Source organism: Pteropus vampyrus, unplaced genomic scaffold, assembly GCF_000151845.1.
Source record: "Pteropus vampyrus isolate Shadow unplaced genomic scaffold, Pvam_2.0 Scaffold461, whole genome shotgun sequence".
NCBI classification, from domain to species: Eukaryota; Metazoa; Chordata; class Mammalia; order Chiroptera; family Pteropodidae; genus Pteropus; species Pteropus vampyrus.
This window is the reverse complement of record NW_011889242.1, coordinates 1,401,713-1,422,417: the sequence shown is the minus strand read 5'-3', so window position 1 is coordinate 1,422,417 and position 20,705 is coordinate 1,401,713. Positions and strand designations below refer to the sequence as shown.

Genomic DNA, 20,705 nt, shown 5'->3' with positions numbered 1-20,705 from the left:
CCTGAGGGAACACATCTGCCACTTGAGGATGGATGTGAACCTTGAATCTGATTAGTTAAATTTGTTTACATATATACTTAAATATTAATTAGTTCAAAATATTACATGTAGTAAATTTAATTTAAAAATTTTATTTAAAGAAAAATCTGCACAGTAGTACAAGGTCAGGTAGAAGTCATGACCCCAAGTGCCTGTCATTGAAGAAGTACTGAGGTGTCCTTGCCAACTCTGCAAGGTGACCAGAGTGGAGTCAGTCTTACTGTTTGTCCTAGCCTTGCTGGTTGCCCACAGAGTGATCAGGGGCAAGACACCTCCTTCTTTGAACTGCGATGTCCTCGCTGAGACAGGGATGATGGTTCTCCTGTGGCCAGGTGAGCTTTGCTGTGAGGAGCAAATGAAAGCAGAAGCAGCACAAGTCACACCTTTTTGGTACTCTGCCAATGTAGGACAGTAACGGGGTAAGGGGCGGGCAGTGGGGACACAAAGTGCCTAGAGTTTGTGGTTTGTCCAAGATCTAGTAGCTGAATTAAAACCCGGATCAGACCAAGAGCCCAAGGCTCCGACTGGGGATCCGTGTGTGTTCCTGACACTTCTCCGCATCTCGAGTGTGGTTGGCGGGCAGGCTGGCGCACCAGGTTCTGTGTGGCTGGGCGGGGCTGCAAGAGCTTTTAGCTGCATAGCTGTCTTGAGCTGCGGCCTGGGGCAGGGTCTCTGACTGAGCCAGGACTGTGCTGTCTTTATACACCAGTGTCTGCTCCTTTCCCCACAGTGTTCTGGAAAAGTATGAATGCGTTCACACCTGCCTGATGGGTGTGCAAGAGCCCAGGCGTCACCGAGCCCTGGTGGTGGGCTGGAGAACAGTCTTGGGGTGGCAGGTGGCACCTGTGTGGGGCTGATGGGGAGAATATCCCATTGGCGGAGGCCTGCCACCCTAGCCCTCCCGCCAGTGTTCTGTGCTGAGGCAGGCCAGGCCTAGGTGGCTTGGAGGATATCCCTGCTACATGCCAGCTTCCAGTTTTTAGTTTTTCTACAAATTTATTCTAGTAAAAGATGGGAACCACTCTGAAAATGGATTTTTAAGGCACGTTTTCCCTGATCTCTTTATTACTCAGGTGCCGAGGATGTTAAAAATGTGAAAGCAGAAGTAGAGGTTTTAATTCGTTTTCACTTCCCCTGCTCTCGGCAGCGGTAACTTTAACACATAACATGTGACAGGGAGTCCTTGGTGGGGCCTTTGTTCTCGTGTCCTCTCTACATTTCAGAACTGAGCTGCAGAGTTGGAAGAAAAAAAATAACATCAAAGCACTTCTTGACATTTTTCTCATTATTTACATGGCTATCTGGATGATTAGCTGCTGCTTCTAAACAAAAGCACGGCCAGCTCAGGGACCCCTCTGGAGCACGGCCACAGTGAAAGACGGGGTGGGTTCTGGCAGCTTTCTTGCAGTCTGTCCACTGCATGGCTTAGGCCGAGGTTGCCTGGGACATCTTGCGTAAAGGTGAAAGGCGGCTGTGGTGCTGGCGTTGCCTGGCCACCTCACTCTAGGGCTCCTAGGTCCTTTTGTGGTCATTGATGTTGGCTTTTGTTTTTTGTTCGCAGAGTTGAATAATGCTTCCTTCAGAGCTAGTGAGCATGTTTTGCCTGTAGGTACAGTTGTACCGATGAGAAAATGACCTTTGGAACCCCCCGCAAGACCTGCCAGGATAAGAGAGTTGTCCCTTTGGCATTGGTTGTAGATGTTGTCTGTCCGTTCCATGGTGGGCACGGGAGCCAACATGAGCCTGGCTGGTGCTGCACCCATGGGGGCCCTGGGCAGGGCATCCCCGGTCTCCTGGAGTACTGCCTCGCTCCAGAAATAACCTCGACTTCCCAGCATTTCATTGATCTGTAGTTGTGGCTTTGCATTTGCAGCCCTGTATGGAATTTTTTTTATTTTTATTCTCCCAAGAAGCCAACTTTGGTACTTTGAATTAGAAAACCAGCTTCCCTAGTGAGTATAAAAGTAAACTGGACCCACCTGAGTCCAGTCATGGAACTTGTAAATTACTGTCAGTCCTGTTTGTTCTGTCAGCAGCGGTTGGTGGAACAATGTACATGGCATGCACTGGCCCTGTCAGGCCGCAAGCCGCCTGGTGAAGGTGCTGGAGTGATGGCGATGAGGCTTCCACGGGAGCAGGGTGGGGGCCAGGCTGCCGTGTGGAAACTGCATGGTGCGGCGCCAGTGTTCAGGTGCTAGGACTTGAAGTAGCCTCAGGCTATCTCATCAGCGAGCTCTAGGGGCTGGGTCTGGAGCCAGTGTGGACACCAGGTCCCCTCCAAGAGTGAACTTTGCTGTTAGGTTAGCGAAAGACAAAGCACCTCTTTGGGGCTCTGGTGTCTTCTGAGTGGGCCAGCCTTGGTCAGGACCTCACTTCCCCACATGACCTGCCATGTTTTTGTGTCCAGCCACTGCCCGCATGCCCACCTGTTCACTGTCCTTTCACAAGCATGAAAGAGGGCGAGGGAGTTTTCTGAGGCCAGCAAGGTACAGGCTTGATTCTCCTCTGTGGGGGTGTTGTCACTGGGAACTGGGGTACTCAGTGACACTTTCCCACAGCACCTTAACATAACTATGCTTACTGAACCAGGATGGTCTGCAGCGAATGAATAAAACCTGTTGGGAGCAGGAGAGAGAAGGAAATGACCCCAAAACACAGAATTTGTACAGAAATAGCAGAGGAGCCCTGCTAATCGAGTTGATATCACCGTGGAAACCAGGTCTCAGTCCTGACTTTGACTCCGGTCCGTGTGTGTCCCGTTCTGTCTTCCCACCGAAATAGTGCACCTCCACACACTTTCTATATGCCCTGTCTTCACCCTTAGATATACACAACATTTGATATCTATTTTTTTTTTTTTTTAGTATTAGCTGTTATTGTTGGCTAGGTTTTGTCTCTTTACCCTCTTCACAAGTTTTTGTGTTTTTTAGAAATTTATTTTGACAAAAATACTGACACTGTTTTTTTCAAGGAGCTTAATTTTAGCTTAGGAAAAGGAAATCAAACATGAACAATGCAAAAAAAGAGGCTACTCCCTCCTACCGGCTCTCCGGAAGAGCTGTTTCCTCCGGCATCGGAAAGCCGGGGACGGGTCAGAGACCCAGTCACCAGTAAAGTCTGGCCCTGGGGACATTGAGGAGATAGTGCTCAGAGTTGGAGTCTTGGATCTGAAATGTTTTCTTCCAAGGGAGTCTTGAAAAGGGATGAGGGAAGGAAATAATATTTTAATAGACACTGCAAGGTTAAAATGATACACATGGAAGGGTGTGGAAATGAGAACCTCTGCAGTGGACAGGACTGTGCCTAGTGCTGGTATCAGCCGTGGCTTGAGTTAGCATGCCCACACTCTGCTTTGTGTGGCGGTTGCGTGCCGAGTGGCCAAGGCCAAACTTGCTCCACAGCTTATGACCTTGATGAGGCCCCAGCGTTGTGAGTCTGGCCCCCACCTGCCAGATGGCCACCCAGCCACCCAGCAGCAAGATGCCAGGAGGACCAAGCGAGCCAGGGGACATGAGAGGGACTTGCCAGTGTGGCGTTGGGGCTCACACCCCGCTTCTTTCCCAGTGAGGTTCTCTGTCTGCAAAGATCTCGGGACAGGTGATTCATCCGCTGAGGCAGGTGAGCGGCTAGAGCGTCTTGGCCGCCTCCTCTCGATCCTCTGTTGGGCTCATTGTGGGAAATGTAGTCCTTTAGGTGAACTGACACAGGTGTTAGGAGCACGATGCTGCAGACAGACTAGGGAGGAGGGCAGGTGAGAAGGACGCTGCTCGTCACACAGGAACTGTGGCGGGCACTACCAAGCTTACCACCTGCCGTGGCCCCCAGACTGAGCTCCATTAGGGGACTACAGGAAGTAACCAGGGCCCTCGTCTCGCACTTTCACAAAGCAAGCCATAAAGCCGCGCTTTGCACTTTCCTCCTATAATTCTTGATTTTATGCAAAAGAGCAAAAACACATGTGTGGGTCCCACCACCTAGGACCCTTAGACCCCTGTCCATAGTCCAGGGATGTCCCCACATCCCCGCTCCTCTGCCACACTGGACAACTCACTTTTCTGGGGAACAGTGAAGGCTCACCACTGCTATTTGGGCCAGATAGCTGCTGGGTGGATGTAGGTGGCCACTATGGGCATTTCTGGCCTCAGGCCAGGCCAGGCTGAGTGGCAGGTGTGGCAGGCGTGGCAGGCGTGGCAGGCGTGGCAGGTGAGGCCGTCTGGAGCTGGCGGGTTATGCTTGTGTGATGGCTTCTGTGCAGCAGCCTCATCCCTCACGTTGTCATGTAAGTGTGAGCCCACAGGTGTTAGGGTTTGTCAGTTTTATGGTAGTCTAAGAGTGCCAAGAAAAGAGTTTATAGCTGAGTTTACGTTATCTGTTTTAAACGATCTAAAAAAGATTTAGTTAACACTGGGAGTTCTTGACTTTTTAAAGTTTAAGAAACATTGGCTGTAGGGTCTCTCCATTCGGCTACTAAAAGTTGTGGTGAATTAGGATGATTCTGTTGGGTGTCTCCCTGCCCCCTCTGTGGGAGCCACCCCCACCAAGCTCATGAGTTTCATGGGAGTGCTCACGCTGCACTGGGACCTCAGCCAGGGCACCTGGCCCGAGCTAGACCCTTATACAGCCTTCCCTGGGTAGAGCCAGACTAGAGAGTCAGAATCTGTGCGTTCAGACTTTTCCATGGTTAGAGCTGAGAGTTTAAAGTTGGGGGCTGTCAGCTGTCTCGTGTCCCCCACGTGTCTGCACATTCCTTTGCAGGAGTGGGAGGGAGAAGGATGTGGGTAAGGGAGGGCAGCCGAGAAAGCTATCTGTGTGGCCAATGCTGTGCCGGTGCTTTGTCATACTCCTGCTCAGGTGCTGCAAAACCAGACCTTTATGACAAACATGCCTTTTTTCTGAAACTCATCTGAATTGGGTTCCCGAGCCTGTAGCACAAATGTCCTGGTTGTCAGGTGTGGCATTTTGGCCAGCATAGCAGGGGTAGATCCCACCCTCCCATGACATCCCTGTCACTGCACCTCCAAGGACTGGAGCATTGGGGCCAATGGAGACACCGTCGGTCCCGGGCAAAGGGAGTTGCTGTGGCTGGGGTGTAGGCATTGCCCCCAGAGGGCACCGTGAGCCTGAGGAGCCTTGGGCAGGGGTGGCTACACCTACACTTGATGTCCCCTTGGCTAGAAGGACCGAATTCTCCCAAAGGGGAGGGAGGAGAGAATCAGAGTCTGCAGTGGCATAGGCCTGGTGGCAGGGCGAGGGGCAGAGGTCAGGGTCCAGCTCAGGGTGGGAAAGGTGGAAACAGGCACCAGGTCAGACCTTCCAGCCCTGGGTTTGGGTGGGAAAAGAAAGGGTAAGAGAAAGAACAGTCTCAGGCAGTGAATGGGACCAGCTGCCCAGTACCGGGGTTCAGAGCCCCCCTGCCCTACAGCAGCCAGAAATGTAGCTGCAGCTCCTGGAACCAAGCTTTGAGTAAGTGCGCTGGAGCAGGACTATCTGAATCTGCAGTGACACCTCCCTTCATGCTGGGGGGCCTTTAAGGAGCCCCACTTGGGGAGAAGCTGACCCACAGGTCAAAGGGATGCCATGTCCTCGTCTCTGTGACTCTCAGAGATGGCATGTCTTTGTGAGAGCTGATGAATGCCGGGGTTTTCCTCAGCCCCTCTGCACACCTGTTTGGGGATTTCTGCGGCACCACCCAGAGGCCTTCCTGGGCAACATCCTGGCAAACTTTCAGTTAATTATGTGAGGGCTTCAAGTGGCTGAGTTGACAGTTGAGCTAGACATGAGCCACAGTCATAGACATTTCTTCCTACATGTCTTTCTTCCAGGAACGGTGGCATTGACACTGACCTGCACTGTCTCCAGTGCGAAATAAGTACTTGGCCTGCCTGCTCAGGGCACTTGGCCATGGTGCTTGGGGCAGTGTTTCTATTGTCTTTATGGTGTTCCGAGAACTTATGTGATAATCAAGTGACAAATGAAGCCTGGCACATAGGAATGAGAGGAGTCCTTCATAGGGACACTGAATTGCTTCACCCTTAGAATCAGCCTCCAGAGCCCCTGGTTCTAGCCCCATGCGCTCCTGCCGGGCAAGCAGACAGCAGCACCCCTGTGGCCCTCAGCTTCTCTGTCGTTCATGTGTTTGTTACATTCCTTGTGATGCATTTCTGCCCAAGCTTCCTCGTTCATCTCTGTGTCCCTAAGGCCCGATTCCTGTTTGTTGAGGGGACTGCCTGTTTGTGGAGAAGAAACAGCATGAGAGAAAATGTGGGTGCTGAAGAAAAGTGGCCAAAGTGTGGGGTGTGGGAGGCCTAGTTCTGGCTGAGGTGGCCCAGGGACAGCCAGCAACCCACAGTGGCAGGCACCTCCTGATGGCACACTTGCTTGCTGTTACCACGTGTCTCCCAGGAGCCGGCCCCCAGGCCCGGATCTGCTGTCCTGCTGCTCAGCACAAGCGCCTTTAAGCATGTCTCTCAGGGTGACTGATTGTCAAACTGGTTCCTGCAGAAAAGCCCTGATGTCCTATGGTTTGTGGGTAAACCACCAGGGGCCGAGCAACAGTTTAAAACTAACCTGACCACACTGGAGAAGCTGACTTTAGGAAGGACAGATAAGATGTAAGGGAGCTGTCCTCTGTTGTTCTCGCAGAGGGTGGCCGGCTAGGGACGGCTCAGCAGCAGAGAGGCCAGTGCTGGAGCCAGTGTTGCGTGGAGATGATCAGGGGGCTATAAGGGGCTGCGGGGCTGAGGCGGGTCGAAGTCTGGGCCTCTGGGAAGTTAGAGTCAATGGCTTGGGCATGGGGTGCGACGGGACAAGGAAGCCAGGACCCATACTCATTTTGTTCCTTGGCTAGAGCAGTGGAAGGATGGAGTTGCCAGTGACTGAGATGGGGACACTGAGGGACCGGAGGAGGGGGTTGAGGGGAAGCTGGAGCAGTCTGGGCTTGTCCTGCTCAGGGCACTTGGCCTGCCTGCTGTTGAGAGGGGCATCCATGGCCCATCCACGGTGACTGATCCCCCCTTAGAATGCCAAGATGTTCATCTGAGTCTGGGTTAAGGCATTTTTCATATCGGCCACCCCATTCACCAAATGAATGAGGCAGGTTAGGTAATTTAATTGGGTGTACTCATTGCCACTGCTGCCTGTTCAGTGTCATTGGCAGAGAGCAGGGCTTAGCGAACAGGAGGAATGGAGCACCACTTCTCAAGAGCATGGTCTTCATGGACCTCTCCTTTTCCCTAGGGGGCTGGGGCGGGGTCTCCTTCCACATTCCCCTCTCTGATTGGGGGCCACAGGTCCCTTCCATCAGCAGTCATAGCCTTGTTTTGCAGGGGGAAACTGAGGCACAGAGTTCTTATGAAGGTGACAGGACTTCCCAGTGGCTGGCCAGGTCTGATGGCAGTGTCCAGCTGCCTCCACCAGGCCACCCTGCCTCCAGGAACCGTCCTCCATTCATATGTCCTTCCTGGCATTACTTTTAGGACTAAGATTTTGGTTTATGAAACAGGAGCACTGTAAACTGAAGTACAAGCAGAGTGTGCTGGATCTGGGCGGGGAGTCTAGAGGGCGGGCAAGTTGGCTAAAAATGTAAATAGACTGAGCTGGAGGGTCAGCCTCCAGGCTGGCAGGCAGGGCCAGACCAGGGCAGGTTAGGAAAAGCCAAGGAGAGAAGCCAGCATGGCTGACACCTCTGTGCGCCAGGCTCTGCATGTGTGTTTTACATGTGGGGAGGGTGCGGAGGGGTGGAACATTTGATGGGCAAAGAAACCCCCAAAGTGGGGCGAATAAAAGTAAAGGAACCCTTCCAACCGCATTCTAGCCGGGCTCCTTCCCCTCCTAGAGCTTGTCCCTTAGCTCTGTTCTTGCTGACCCATCCCTGCCTCACAGCCAGCAGATGGCGGTGACCTCCACTGTGTCCACTCAGGTTTGTCTTACTGAAAGGAGGAGTTTTGTGTGTTCTGCTCACCCTGGTGGCACACACTGCCCACAGCCACCCCATCATTTTCTTTGCATCAGAACACGACTCATAGCATTTAAATTGCTGAGTGGTCTTGTAGAGACACACATTCCTTCCTTCCAAATGTTGGCCGGAGTTTCTGCTGCCATTGCCTCTTGTTCTGGAACAGTCAGCAGCCTGTCTTCCTGGTCCCGCCCTGTTCTGAGTGTTCCTCTCCTGGGGGCGGGCCTGGGCCGCTGCTGGGGGCAGAATGAACATGAGCTGTCTTGACGTGCGGTGTGCAGGTCACCCCAGCACTCGGTCGTTCCAGAGACACTGGTCCTGTCCCTCTGCATTGGCCTGGCCCCTCCCTGCTACCACAGCCACCAGGGCTCTGACCCATTCACTTCCTGTCAGCAGCAGCTGCACTGTGCCCCCTTGGTGCCCACCTCCAGGTTTGTGCTATGTCACGAGATTTGTACCCATGCTGTTGTCATTCTCTTATTTGCTGGGCTTCAAGGAATTGGTGGCCCCAAAACCCCAAGGGTCCCAAGGCCCTTGTAGGGTATAGGCAAGGTCTAGCAGAGCCCTGGGCAGCTTCCATTGCCACTGGCTCCAGAGAAGCCACAGAACAGAGGCTGATCTTGGATGCTGAGTGGTAGAGACGGGTCTCTTTCTCTCCTGGTTGGATTAGCAGCTCTTGGGCCACCTTAAAGGACCCGCTTTCTCAACATTAAGGCCGATGTCAGCCATAGAGTCTATCTGGGGTGGCGAGGTCCAGGCCTGGCCTGGGGATACTGGGCTAGGGAAGGGGCACGAGAGACATCAGCATGTCCTGAGCCTGACCTGGAGTCAAGGGACAAAGATTTGTCTGGTTGACTACTGCTAAAGTGGGTTTGTTCCTTCTCTGTGCTCCTATATTTCCTAGAGCCTGGTGGCAGTGTCCTCCCTGCTACTTCCTGTGAACTGGGCATACCTCGCCCAGAGAATAGAGCATCAGCCTTTCCCAAGCACTGTGTTGTAATCTCTGTTTTCAGCATAGCAGTCATTGCATATCTGGCATGTATCAGATTTTAGTCAGGGTGACTGACGTTGGCTGCTGTAACCATCACTCCTAAGGTCTGCGTGGCTTCACATGAGGGTTTAGGTCTCTCAAGTTGAACCCAGTTGGTTGTATGTGCGGAGGGGTAGGGAGCAGAGACTCTGTTCCACCTGGTCTCGAAACCTGGTTTCCATCCACCGAGGGTCTCCACCTTACCCTGGGGCCTTCGGACTGCCCACCCAGTCCCCTGCACCCAGCTAGGAGTCTAGGGAGGAGACAGCTGGAGGAGGCCGGGGGGGCTTTCCCATCTCCACCTCAGCTGGTGTGCACCCTCTGCACTCAGCCCCACAGCCCCCCAAACCCGACGGGCTGGAGTCATCTGGGTGTTGGGTGCCCGGGAAAGGTCAGACCCCTGTAAACAAGTGCAGCCGCACACATTGGCCATCTGCTCACCAGTAGGTGTATGTCAGAATACCTGGTCTCTGTGCCCAGGAGGACATGGGAGCTGCAGGGAGCGAGGTCTGGATTTGTAAGACACAGGAGCCAGCTGGCCATCCGCGGTCAAACAAGGAAGTGCGGTGCTGGGGGAACAGGCTGGTGGTGCCTACTTCAGGGTACCTCTGCGGAGAGCCGTGTGCAGGGCCAGTTTCCTGCAGAGGCGACACCGGCTCCCGGGTTCTTACCTACCTGTGGATTTTGGTGCCAGTGAGTGGTGCGATGCCACATCGCTCTGTGACCCTGTCTGTCCTGGGCTTGGGGGTTTGCGGAGAAAGCCCTTCCTCTTTCTGACGCCTGAAGTAGCTGCCTCCCCACACTGCTGATTCATTCCCACTCACTCACCCTTTCTCCGACTTTCTCTCATGCTGCCTGAGTTGGAGAGCCGAGACCCAGGGCAGGGTCGCTGTTGGCCTTTTGGCTCCTGCTGTGATAGCGACAGGGTAGGTGGGCTGCAGAGGGCAGGGATAGTGGCCAACTGTGCTTAGGCTTTCTACCATGGGCTGTCTCCCAGAGCCCACCCTGTGCCTCCATGGGGTCCATCCTCCTCGCCAGCTCAGCATGGTGGTCAAGAGCTTCCCAAGCTGGCTGCCAAGGCCCCTCCCCGGCCTGAGGGTCCTTGTTCTCCATGGAGGGGAGGGCAGGATGGTTCTGAAGAAGCTCTGACAGTAATCGCCCACCTCACTCATCCCACAGGCCTGTGTGACTCAGAACATCTCTCTCTCTGCCTTGCTTATGCCCCCTCAGCCACCATCTCCCTGCCCCCACACAGATCGAAAGACATTTTGGGGTTTGCTGTTGATTGGATGGCCTGTGTCCTCTTGTCAGAAGGAGCCACGTGTCTCACAGAGCGAGGAGACAAGGCATTTAGTCTCACGAGTTGTGCTTCCTTCCTTCTGCTTGCTCTCCCGCGCAGTCCCCAAGCAGCCCCACCACCCCCGTCCTCTGTCACTGAAGTGTGGTTTTCCTTCTAATGAGCTCAAGTCCTCACTCAGGGCTGTGAGGAGACACGGGGACTATGGGTATAGGAGTCCTTGGCAAGTTACCATAAATTAATGTGACTAATGAGGGAATCGAGTTCAGCTCTGTAAATGAGCTTCCTGTTCTGGGTCTCGATGACTTAAATTGCAAATTCTAATTAAATGCCCCCAAGTAACACAAAGTGGCTTCTAAAGTCTTTTGACCTAAAAGCTTCTCTGATCTATAAACTCTATCAAGTATGAAGTTAGTCTGTTCCCCATTAAGCATTTCTATCCCTAGAATCTCATGCCTATAATCTCACTAACCACCCTCTTGGGGGAAGGGACAGGCTGGTAGAGTAGGCAGGGACCCCGCAAGTGGAGGAGGAACAGGGGATGGGAGGGTGCCTTGGGTGGTTGAGATGTCGGGGTACAGATTGGCCCTGTTAAGTGGCCCGTCTCTACTGTCTCAAGTGAAGATGGAGGGGTGACTGTAGCCAGGAAAAGGTTCAAGAGGGAGGAGCGCCTTCCCCAGGCTGATTCACGCCCAAGGTGCCGCCTCTGCCTCTGGCCAACACAGATGCAACTTTCAGTGATGCAAGGGGGTGACAGTAAGCCAAGAAAGGAAGCAGTTACCCACGGTCACGCCCCCAGACACGGCCAATATCTTGATGTGGCCTCGTGCTGGCATGTTCCCGCTGTGTCACATCTTTTTAAATGGCTATAACCAGAGCCCAGGTGGAATATTTAATTAAAAACACATGATGCAGAGCTGACATAAACATGTTTTCATGCTGTGTTGTCTATTACAGTCGCTGAAAGAATTAAAGAATCTCTTTATTGAGGGGTGAAATCAATGGTGGGGTTCACACGGAGAACTCACTCATGGAGCCAGCACCCAGGTCGGAGGCAGAGCGCACCCAGGGTCCCCAGACCCCCTCGCACCCTGGTCAGTGCTGGCCCCGCAGAGGCACTGCCTCCTGACCCTGACACCACAGGCTCATTTCGCTGTGCCCAGACACACAGAAGCGAAAGGCCTGGGTACCCTGCTTTCCGGCTCCTCCCCTGGTGTTGCTCCTGGGCATCTTGGGTGTTTTTATTGTCCATTGTGCTGTTGATGGATGTTGGGGTCATTTCTAGTTTATCACTTATGAACGTTCCTGCTGGAAACATTATTCACACCTTTGGAGGGGCGTGAATCTGCTGTTATGTTAGGAGTTCCGGGTCACAGGGCAGATGTGAGTCAGCTTGAGAGGACATTACACTTCCCAGGGTGGCTGTGCCATTGACTCCTCCAGCAGTGTGTCTGGTTCCTTTAATCCACGTCCTTGCCAGCACTAGGTATCGTCTGTCTTTTCATTTTAGCTGTTCGGCTGGGTGTGCAGAAGCATCTCATGGATCCAGTTTGCATTTTCCTGATGACTAATGAGGTTGAAGGACTTTCCATATGTTTATTCGCTCTATTACGATCTCATCAACAGCCACATAACAGTGTGTTCCAGATGCACTCACTTGCCCCCGGGCACTTAGGCCGGTTCCAGTGTTTGCTGTTATAAGTGATGCTACAATAAGCATTTCTGGATTAGTGACGAGAATTTGTTGTGGACAAATTTTGATAAGTGATTTTGGGTTGCTTCCTGAAATGCTCGGACCACTGAAGTGTCTTCGGCATATAGGAGGGCCCTGCAGAGTCCCCCCAGGTCTCCAGGAGAGCATGTTCTCAGTAGAACAGACAGACAGCTTTTGGAGTTCTAACTTAGTTAATTTAGATGTGTTTAGCATTGCCTTCATTATTTTAAATGAGTTTGGTCGCTTTTCAAAATGTTTACCATGTGCATTTCTATTTTATGAATTCATAAGTTTTGCCACTTGGATTTTTAGGGAATTTTTTTGGTTGATGTGTGTACATCACTGTAAAATACAGATTTTAGTACTGTAAGCACTTTTCCCCAGTCTTCACCAATTTCATTGCACATTTTTTACTTGCGTGCCTTTTGATGTTGGCAAGCTGGTGAATCTTCCCCTGGGTAACTATTTCTGTGACTCCCACCCTCTCTGCTGAGGTGCCCAGGCTAGAGGTCCCTGGATGCTGCAGGGGGAGGTTGGGAGCACACTGTACAAGGGACTGAGTTTGCCCAAGGGCCGAGCACACTGCTCTTCCCATCAGCTTCACCCCAGGCCCAGCAGTTTCAGATGGCACTGGGCCCGAGGTCCATCCCCATGGCCCCCAGCAGTGCTGGAACCCAGTAAGGGCCATGTTCTGCTCCTCAGGGAGGTGCCCCCGGGCCAGGTTGCAACACCCATGTGGGAGCCCAGCTGAGTTTGGAGAGCCTCCACCGCTGTGGCATGTTTGGTACTCATTGCAGACCTGTGATGTGGGAACAGTTAGCGTCATCTCAGACACCAGAAAGCAGAGCCTCAGAGGGTCCAAGCCTGAGGTTTGTGAGCAGGGAGACTGGGACTCATGTCCTTAACCCCACATTGTCCCTCAGCCACACCCAGCCACCCAGCTGGCTCTTCAGGGCTGGACCGAATCCCCTGGACCAGCCCTGGATGGCGATAGAATGTCTACTTTCTAGTTCTCATTCTTTTGGGCTCCGAGCAAAACCCTTGTTTTTGAGCCAAAACTTTAGATTGGTGTGTGGAGCTCAAAGGAGCACGTAGCAGCCCTTGGCTCCCCATGAAATCACAGCGTATATGTAATAATACGTGTTTCTGAGCACGTCGTGCATGCTGAGCAGCATGTTAAGTTTGTGTTCTGTTTTTAGATAATGGACTTGGATGTGCTCCTATGAAGAAACATCATGTGTCTCTGCTAGTCCAAGAACAAACATGTCCAGTAAGTCGCTGGATGAATTCCAGAGGGGAGCACAGGCCTTTCGGGTGCCCAGGTGTTGGCACACGCTGAGGAGACGGGTATCTGGGTGTATGGAGGCCTCTGAGAGGCTTTTTAAAACCAGCCTTATTGCTCAGTCTAATTATCTTAACTTTTAAAGGGTGGTGGGTCCTTCTAGATACAGCAGGAATTATAGCTGGAAAAACATGAAAGTCACTTCTTGTTGTCACCCCAATTCTCAGAGCAGAATGTGAGTTCTGTGCTATGTGATCCGGCCTGCAGCAGGTCTCTGCACAGACTGCATATCACCACATGGCACAGCCACCTTCGTTAGGTGTAGATTATCACCTACGTGTTCTGCAGAAAAGAGAGTCCCAGACCAAGACGTGAGGTGTCTGCAGCTATGGAAAGACAGAGGGCAGGGCTGCAGATGTATGTGCCTTGTCCCTCCCGTGTCCCGCCATGCTACAACTGGTGGATGACAAGCCCTTTTACGCATCTCTTCCCTTCTAAAAGAGAGTGTAGTGAGTTGGTTTAAATTCTTATGAGATTCTATGAGATTTGCCAACAGAAAAGCATAATAAAGCAAGCAAGAAAATCTCAGAAGCCATATCTTGTGCTTGCATGAATGACACTATTTCATGCGTCATGTCCTTGGAGAGAACATGGTTTCTGCACGGGCCCCATAGCGTGTGTGTGGTGTGTGGTATGTGGTATGTGTGTGAGGGTGTGCTAGCGAGTGCAGAGGGAGAGGTGACTGAAGGGACCTTGGCCATCAGACTCCACCATGGCTCCTCCCATGCGGGGACCCTGGCTTCTCGGCCCTGCCCATGCTCCGTCACTTACTGTCTGCGAGAGCAGGGCCTCATTCCCTATCGCTTGTGTCTTACCAGTGTTTGTTTCTATTTCTCAGGACTACTGCCACCTTAGGGAACAGGTGTGCTGCCAGGTGACAGCACTTCCCGGGGAATCAGGTGTGGTCTGACCCAGGAACAGGAAGCTTGTCATCACCAATGACATCATGACAGCAAGAGAGCACAGCCCTCGCCATGGCACCAGGGCCCGTGCGATGCAGCGGGCTTCCACCATCGATGTGGCAGCTGACATGCTTGGCCTCTCTCTGGCAGGTGAGCCTTACAGGGCTCCTGGCGGGCCCTACGCTGCAGCCACGCTCGAAGGGACAAGCATGCCTCCTAGGGCACCCAGCGGCCAGCCAGGCTGAACCCCTAGTGACCGCCCCCGGCTGGTGGGTGCCCTGCTCTGGCATTCTCTGGTTGAGTCAGAATAGGCAAGGGAAGTTAGTACTCCTCCTGGGAACTGCTTTATGGGGCCCTGCCCACATCAGGTGTCCTGCTCGGACAGACAGCTGTGTGGCCCATCCTGCAGTAGGTGCTGTGCCAAAGGTCACAGGGCTGGACTGGCCAGCGCCCAGACCACAGCACAGACCCTCCCTGTTGTGCATGTATAGCCCAAGGAGGAAGCTATATGGCCATGGGTCTGAGACTTCTTAGGAATTTGGAAACGGCATGTTTAGAAAATGAAGAAATCATCTTGTACAACAGGTTTTTGAGGGAAAAATAGAGTGTTGGGGTTTCCCCCAGTTTTCTGATGGGTAATCAATTTACGTCACTGTGTAAGTTTAAGGTGTATAGCATGATGGTTGGATTTACATATATTGTGAAATGATTACAAGTGTATCAGGGTTTTTTTTTCGTCTTCTTCATAAAATCTAAATGCAGGGAAAAGTTTACTAAGGATAACTTTTTTCTGGCATTTCTCTTTTATTCAGGAAACCTGCAAGATCCAGATGAGCCCATTTTAGAATTCAGCTTAGGTAGGTGTCTTTAAATTTTTTTTTTAATATGTGTTGCTCAAAAACAAAATCATGACTGCTGGTCCAAGGTTGTCTCAGAGAACTTGCTGCCGCCACTGCTGCTGAAGCGTTTCCAAGGAGGTGAAGCTGGAGATCGGAGTGGACTCTCTGTGAGTGGGGGGCCTGGGGCAGCACGCCTGCAGGTCTGGCCATGGGGAGCCCCTGGAGCTGCACAGAGGCCTCCCCTCCTTTCCTCCCACTCATTCAGGAGGGGCCTGATAGGTGAGAAAACAGGCTTAAGGCCAGCGGTGTCAGCTCCTGGCTGTGAGGTCCTGTGTGTTTGAATCTCTAACCTTCGTTGTGCAGGTGATAACCTGCGTGCCCACCCCTCAGGGACATCAGAGAGAGAATGTACCAGCTCTGGGATCAGGGAAGTGTGGCATTACTGCAGCTTGCCCAGGAGGTTGGAGAGCAGAGTGGGGTCAGCCACCATGATGCTTCTCATCTGGAGCCCACGCTCTCTGGCAGTCCTGTCCCCTTCACTTATTCCCTGGATGGTGGTCAGCATTGATCAGTGTCCAGACATCGGTGTCCAGGATGTGTGTGTAACATAAAGAAGCACCTCTTGGGGAGTCAGATGACCTAAAATGTAGTCCAGACTGTGCTGCAAATGAACTGCGTGGCCTCGAGCCTGCCCTTGACCTTACTGGACGGGTTTCCTCATGTGTTATTTGGGGTGTTGCCATTTGAGAGACAAAGAAGCTCATGGTGGTCCAAAGAAAACAGAGAGACTTTGACAAATTGCTAAACCCACAAAAATAGAAAAGCATTGTTGTGAAGTTAACGTTAAACTTTTAGAAAATGTTCCCATTTCAGGGTAAATACTCCTAAACAAGTTACAGTTTTCCCAGCCCGACCTGGGGCTGCAGTGGGGACAGAGTGCTGTGCTGAGTGCTGTGGCTGTGGCTGTGGCTGGGGCCGGGGCCAGGGCAGGAGCTGAGTGAGGGCTGCAGGACACAAGCCTGCCACCCCACTTAGATCCTCATAGCTCTTTACAGATTGAATACCAGCCCAGAGACTCCCAGTGTCACAGCAGAGAGCGAGCATATTTTTGCCCCCTTATCTTATATTCTCCCAAACATCAAGAAGAATAAGAAACAGAAACACAAACTGTACGGTGTATCATTTCTTCGATGTATAATTTCTTTGACATTTTCTTCTTATTTTCTTCAATCTCTCTGCTTCTTCCAAGTTCTGTTTTTTCTTTCATATTGCGAGCCTTCTACAAAGGTTGTGTGATCTCTGACTGTTCTTTCATTTTGTTTTAAATCAATATTGAGTATGATTTATATGTAAAACGTATCCATTCAGTGAGTTTTGATAAGCATGCACATCCATGTAACCACCACTGTCAAGACACAGAACCTTCCCATCACCCCAAAGCCTTCCCTGTCCCCTTTCCTGCCAGTCCTCACCTTCACTTCTTGGCAACCATTGACCGGATTCCTGTCACTACATATTCTGCCTCCTGAGTAAATGGAACCCTACATCACACAGCCTTCTTTTACTCTGCACCACACCCCTGAGGCTCGCCATGTTGTGAGGGTCAGCAGCTCATTCCTTTCCTTGCTGTGTGGTTGTTCATTGTGTGTGTCAACTGTAGTTCATTCTCCTGCTGATGGACAGACAGATGGGTTGTACATAAATTGTATATTTATGTAGATATAGTTAATGTATATTTCGTATATACATAATTCTATATTTAATATATATAAATTATAATTTATATCCTTAAGAGAATATGATCCATCAAACAAGAATAGGATACTCTAAAGAAGAAAAGAACAGTTGCAGAACATGGATAATCTTAGCAATTTGAAATAGGATAGAAAATATTTAAAAATTCAATAAACATTGGAAGATATTCAAGGAATTACCCCAGAATGTAAAAATTTTTTTGATGGTTAATTAATTTGTTTTTCTGTGGTGACATTGGTTAACGAAATCCAGTAAGTTTCAGCTGTACATTTTAACAGTAAGGCGTATTATATATTTACAACGTATGTTCACTTCCCACAGTTAGTTTTCTTTCTGTCACCACATATTTGACCCCTTTTTCCCCATTTACCTCTCCTCTTCCCCTTTTCCCCCTACCGTCTGGTAATCACTAGTCTCTTGTCCATCTCCATGAGTCTCTGTTTGTTTGTCCTGTTCATTTGTTGCTTTTAGGTTTATATCCCACATATAAGTGGTATCATGTGGTTTTCAACTTTTTCTGTCTGGCTTATTTCGCTTAGCATGATTATCTCGAAGTCCATTTATGTTGTCACAAATAGCAGTATTTCATCTCTTCTTAGGGCTGAGTAATATTCCCTTGTATACATCTACTACAGCTTCTTCATCCAGTCATCTATCATAGGACACTTCAGTTGCTTCCATGTCCTAGCCACCATAAATAATGCTGCTACGAACCTTGGTGTGCAAATATCGTTTTGGATATGAGTTTTCAAGTCTTTAGGTTAAATACCTAGTAGAGGAATTACTGGATCATACGGTAGATCAATTCTAAATTTTTTGAGGAACCTCCATGCTGTTTTCCATAGTGGCTGTCCCACCAGCAGTGTATAAGGCTTCCTTTTTCTTTGCATCCTTTCTACTATTTGTTATTACTTGCCGGAAAGTAAAAATTTAAACGCAAATAGAAAATGGGAGAGAAATAGAAATGGAAAATTAGAGAGCAAGTTCGGGAGGTCTCACACTGAGAAGAGAAAATAGAAAAGGATGTAAGGGGGGAGATTACCAAGAAATAACACAAGGGGTCTTTTGGCACCGAGGAATGCCCCCCAGGCCTGCCCGATACAGTGACAGGGACTGTATCAAGGCGGAGCTTCAGAGCACATCATGGCGGAGTTTCAGAGCACTGGAAATCAAAGGAAAAATCTAAAAACTTCCGGAAAAGAAAGAAAATGGTCACATCCAAGGGTCAGGGATACAGCCAGTGTGGAGACCTTAGTGGCATTGGAGACTTGGCTGGAAGGTGTTTCCAATTGTGGTCAGCTAGGCTGTCTGTCAGATATGAGGGTAGAAGGGACCTGCTTCAGCTTAAGTGTCTCAGGTAAACCTGCTTCCCCCATACCCTTTCTCTGGAAGTTGGTGGCAGATGGGCTTCACTCTGAAGAGGGGATGACTTGAGGAAACGGAAGACATGGGGCCTAGGAAACAGGGTCCAACGTGGGAGAGAGTGAAGGAAGCCCCACGTGCTTATAATGAATAATATTCACTTAACTTCCACAATGCAGAATGTGGGTTTAACTACAAAAACTGGGCTAAACTGAGCATAGAGAGAAGATGAGAGTTAACATAACAGTTAAAAATCCCCACCCCTGTAACAGAAACCAGGACATTTCTGATGCGACAAATCAATAAGAACAATACCATCATATTAATTAGATACACAGAGGAAGAAACAGCTTAAAAAGGTGATGTGAAATGAATTTTACCACAAGTTTTAAAAAACCCAAGGGTCAGATGCCAGATGATTGATCAAACATTTCGTCTTGAAAATAAATGTTAAAAATTAAAAAATGCTTATTTAAAATTCTTTCTTACAGAAAATGTTAGAGGAAAAGAAAACCCTGAGAGAGAGAATCACATTTGACATTTTGGTATATATCCTTCAAGACATTTTTTCTGCCTACACAGTGCTATACAGAAATTTTTAATGATTTTTGGGTGTGGAGGTGGTGGAGTTATTTACAAAAATGTCTTCCTAGTGTTCTTAACATGGTTTTTCAGGTAGCAAAGAGTCACTGGCATCTTTCGTTTTTATTAACATGGGACCTGCCACACCAGGTTGGTGTCCACACAGGACCTGTTATGCGGCTGTGCCAGTTATGTTGACCAGTCTCCTCCTGGTGGACATAGGAGTTCACACATGTGTAAACACACATGCGCATAGATCTTTCATATATTTTTGCTGATTAATTCCTTAGAATAAATTCTTGGATATGGAATTGCAGAGTCAAATGATATACACTTGAAACCTATTTTACCTGTTTACCTTGATGGTGTTCACTCGGCAGGCATTACAGAGAGTCTGTCTGGCGAGACGAGGCGTACATATCAGAGAGGGATGGTTTCTATGGAAATATGCCAAAGGAGTGATGTAAACGGCGTGATGTGAGCTGATGAGAGGAAGCATCGTGGAAGCTGTGGAACTTAGAGCTAGGAACGACATATTGGGTAGGATTTAGGTAGGCTGGGCTGGGGACAAGGCCAGGAAAGACTGTCACTTGTGGGAAGGCATGTTCTGAAGGTGGCAGTTGGCCTTTTAGCCACACAACCGGTGTTAGTCTTCCTAGCCTTTGGCCACTTGTATTCCTCAGTCTGTCTGCCGTCACTTCTGCTTGAAAGACTCAAATATTCCAGCCTAGCCTGCATGTGGAGAACCCAGATGCAAGTGCACGCTGAGTGAGACCAGGCCATGGGTCACGTAGGGGCATAGCTAAAGGAGAGAGAGAAAGCGAAACAATCAAATCCCTGATTACTGTTGAGGCAGATGTAGTAGACATAGCAGAGAACTTTAAAAAATAAAACCTTAAAGCATTCTTCCAGAAAGCAAAGGGTAACTCACAACCTCAGGGTAGGCAGATTTCTTGGCCAGAGCACAGAAAGCACTAACTCTGTGCTTTAGTTTGCTATTGCTGCCATACCAAATTACCACAAATTTAGCACTTTAAAACAACACATATTTATTATCTTATAATTCCCTTAGGTCAAAATCCCAACTGGGCTCAGCTGGTTCTCTGCTCAGAGCCTTCTAACACCAAAATCAAAGCATCAGCAGGGCTGTATTCCTTTGGGGACCATAAGAGAGAATCTGTTTCCTTGCTTATTCAGATTGTTGGCAAAATTCACTTCCTTGTAGTTTTAGGACTGCGGTCCCCATTTCTTTGCCAACTACTAGTTGAGGCTGGTTCTCAGCTTGTAAAGGCCACTCACATTTCCTGGTTTGTGGACCCCTTCCTCTATCTTTAGAGCCAGCAATGGCAGGTCGAGTGCCTTTCGTGCTTTAGATCTCACCTTTTTCCCTTGTCACATCTTTCTGACTCACCCTTCTACCTTCCTCTTCTACTTTTAAGAGCTCGTGTGATTAGATTAAGACTACCTAGGTAATCCAGAAAAACTTCCCCATGTTGAGATTCATGACGTCACTCACATCCCTATAGTTTGTTTGCCTGTGATATAATATAGTCACAAGCTCCAGAAACTAGCACATGGATACTTTGGGGGAAGGGGGACATTTTCCTTCCTAACGTTCCCTAAAATTAAAAATCTAAAATCAAAAAATCTAAAAATCTTTAAGAAAATGAGTAAACCACAGACTGGGAAAAAGATATTCACAGGACATATTTCTGACAAAGGACAGATCCAGAATAAAATGCTTACAAATCCATCATTAAAAAGTCAACAATCGAATTCAAAAATGAGCAAAAGACTTGATTAGAGTCTTGACAAAAGAATTTATGGAAATGAACAATGAGCACACAGTGGAGAGATACTGAACATCACAGAAGCATAAGTTAAAATGC

At 49.7% G+C, this 20,705-nt stretch overlaps 1 protein-coding gene across 7 annotated transcripts in view; it reads left to right on the top strand.

The window, feature by feature from the left end:
* INPP4A (inositol polyphosphate-4-phosphatase type I A) overlaps nt 1-20,705 on the top strand; it is an 87,288-nt gene that overhangs the window by 13,827 nt on the left and 52,756 nt on the right. For all 7 annotated transcript variants that reach the window (XM_023524308.1, XM_023524310.1, XM_023524311.1 and 4 more), the window contains exons 2-4: nt 13,234-13,304; nt 14,215-14,428; nt 15,091-15,135. In XM_023524308.1, coding sequence (XP_023380076.1) covers nt 14,323-14,428; nt 15,091-15,135 — 151 coding nt within the window. In that variant the 5' untranslated portion in view covers nt 13,234-13,304; nt 14,215-14,322. The remainder of the gene's footprint in view (nt 1-13,233; nt 13,305-14,214; nt 14,429-15,090; nt 15,136-20,705) is intronic.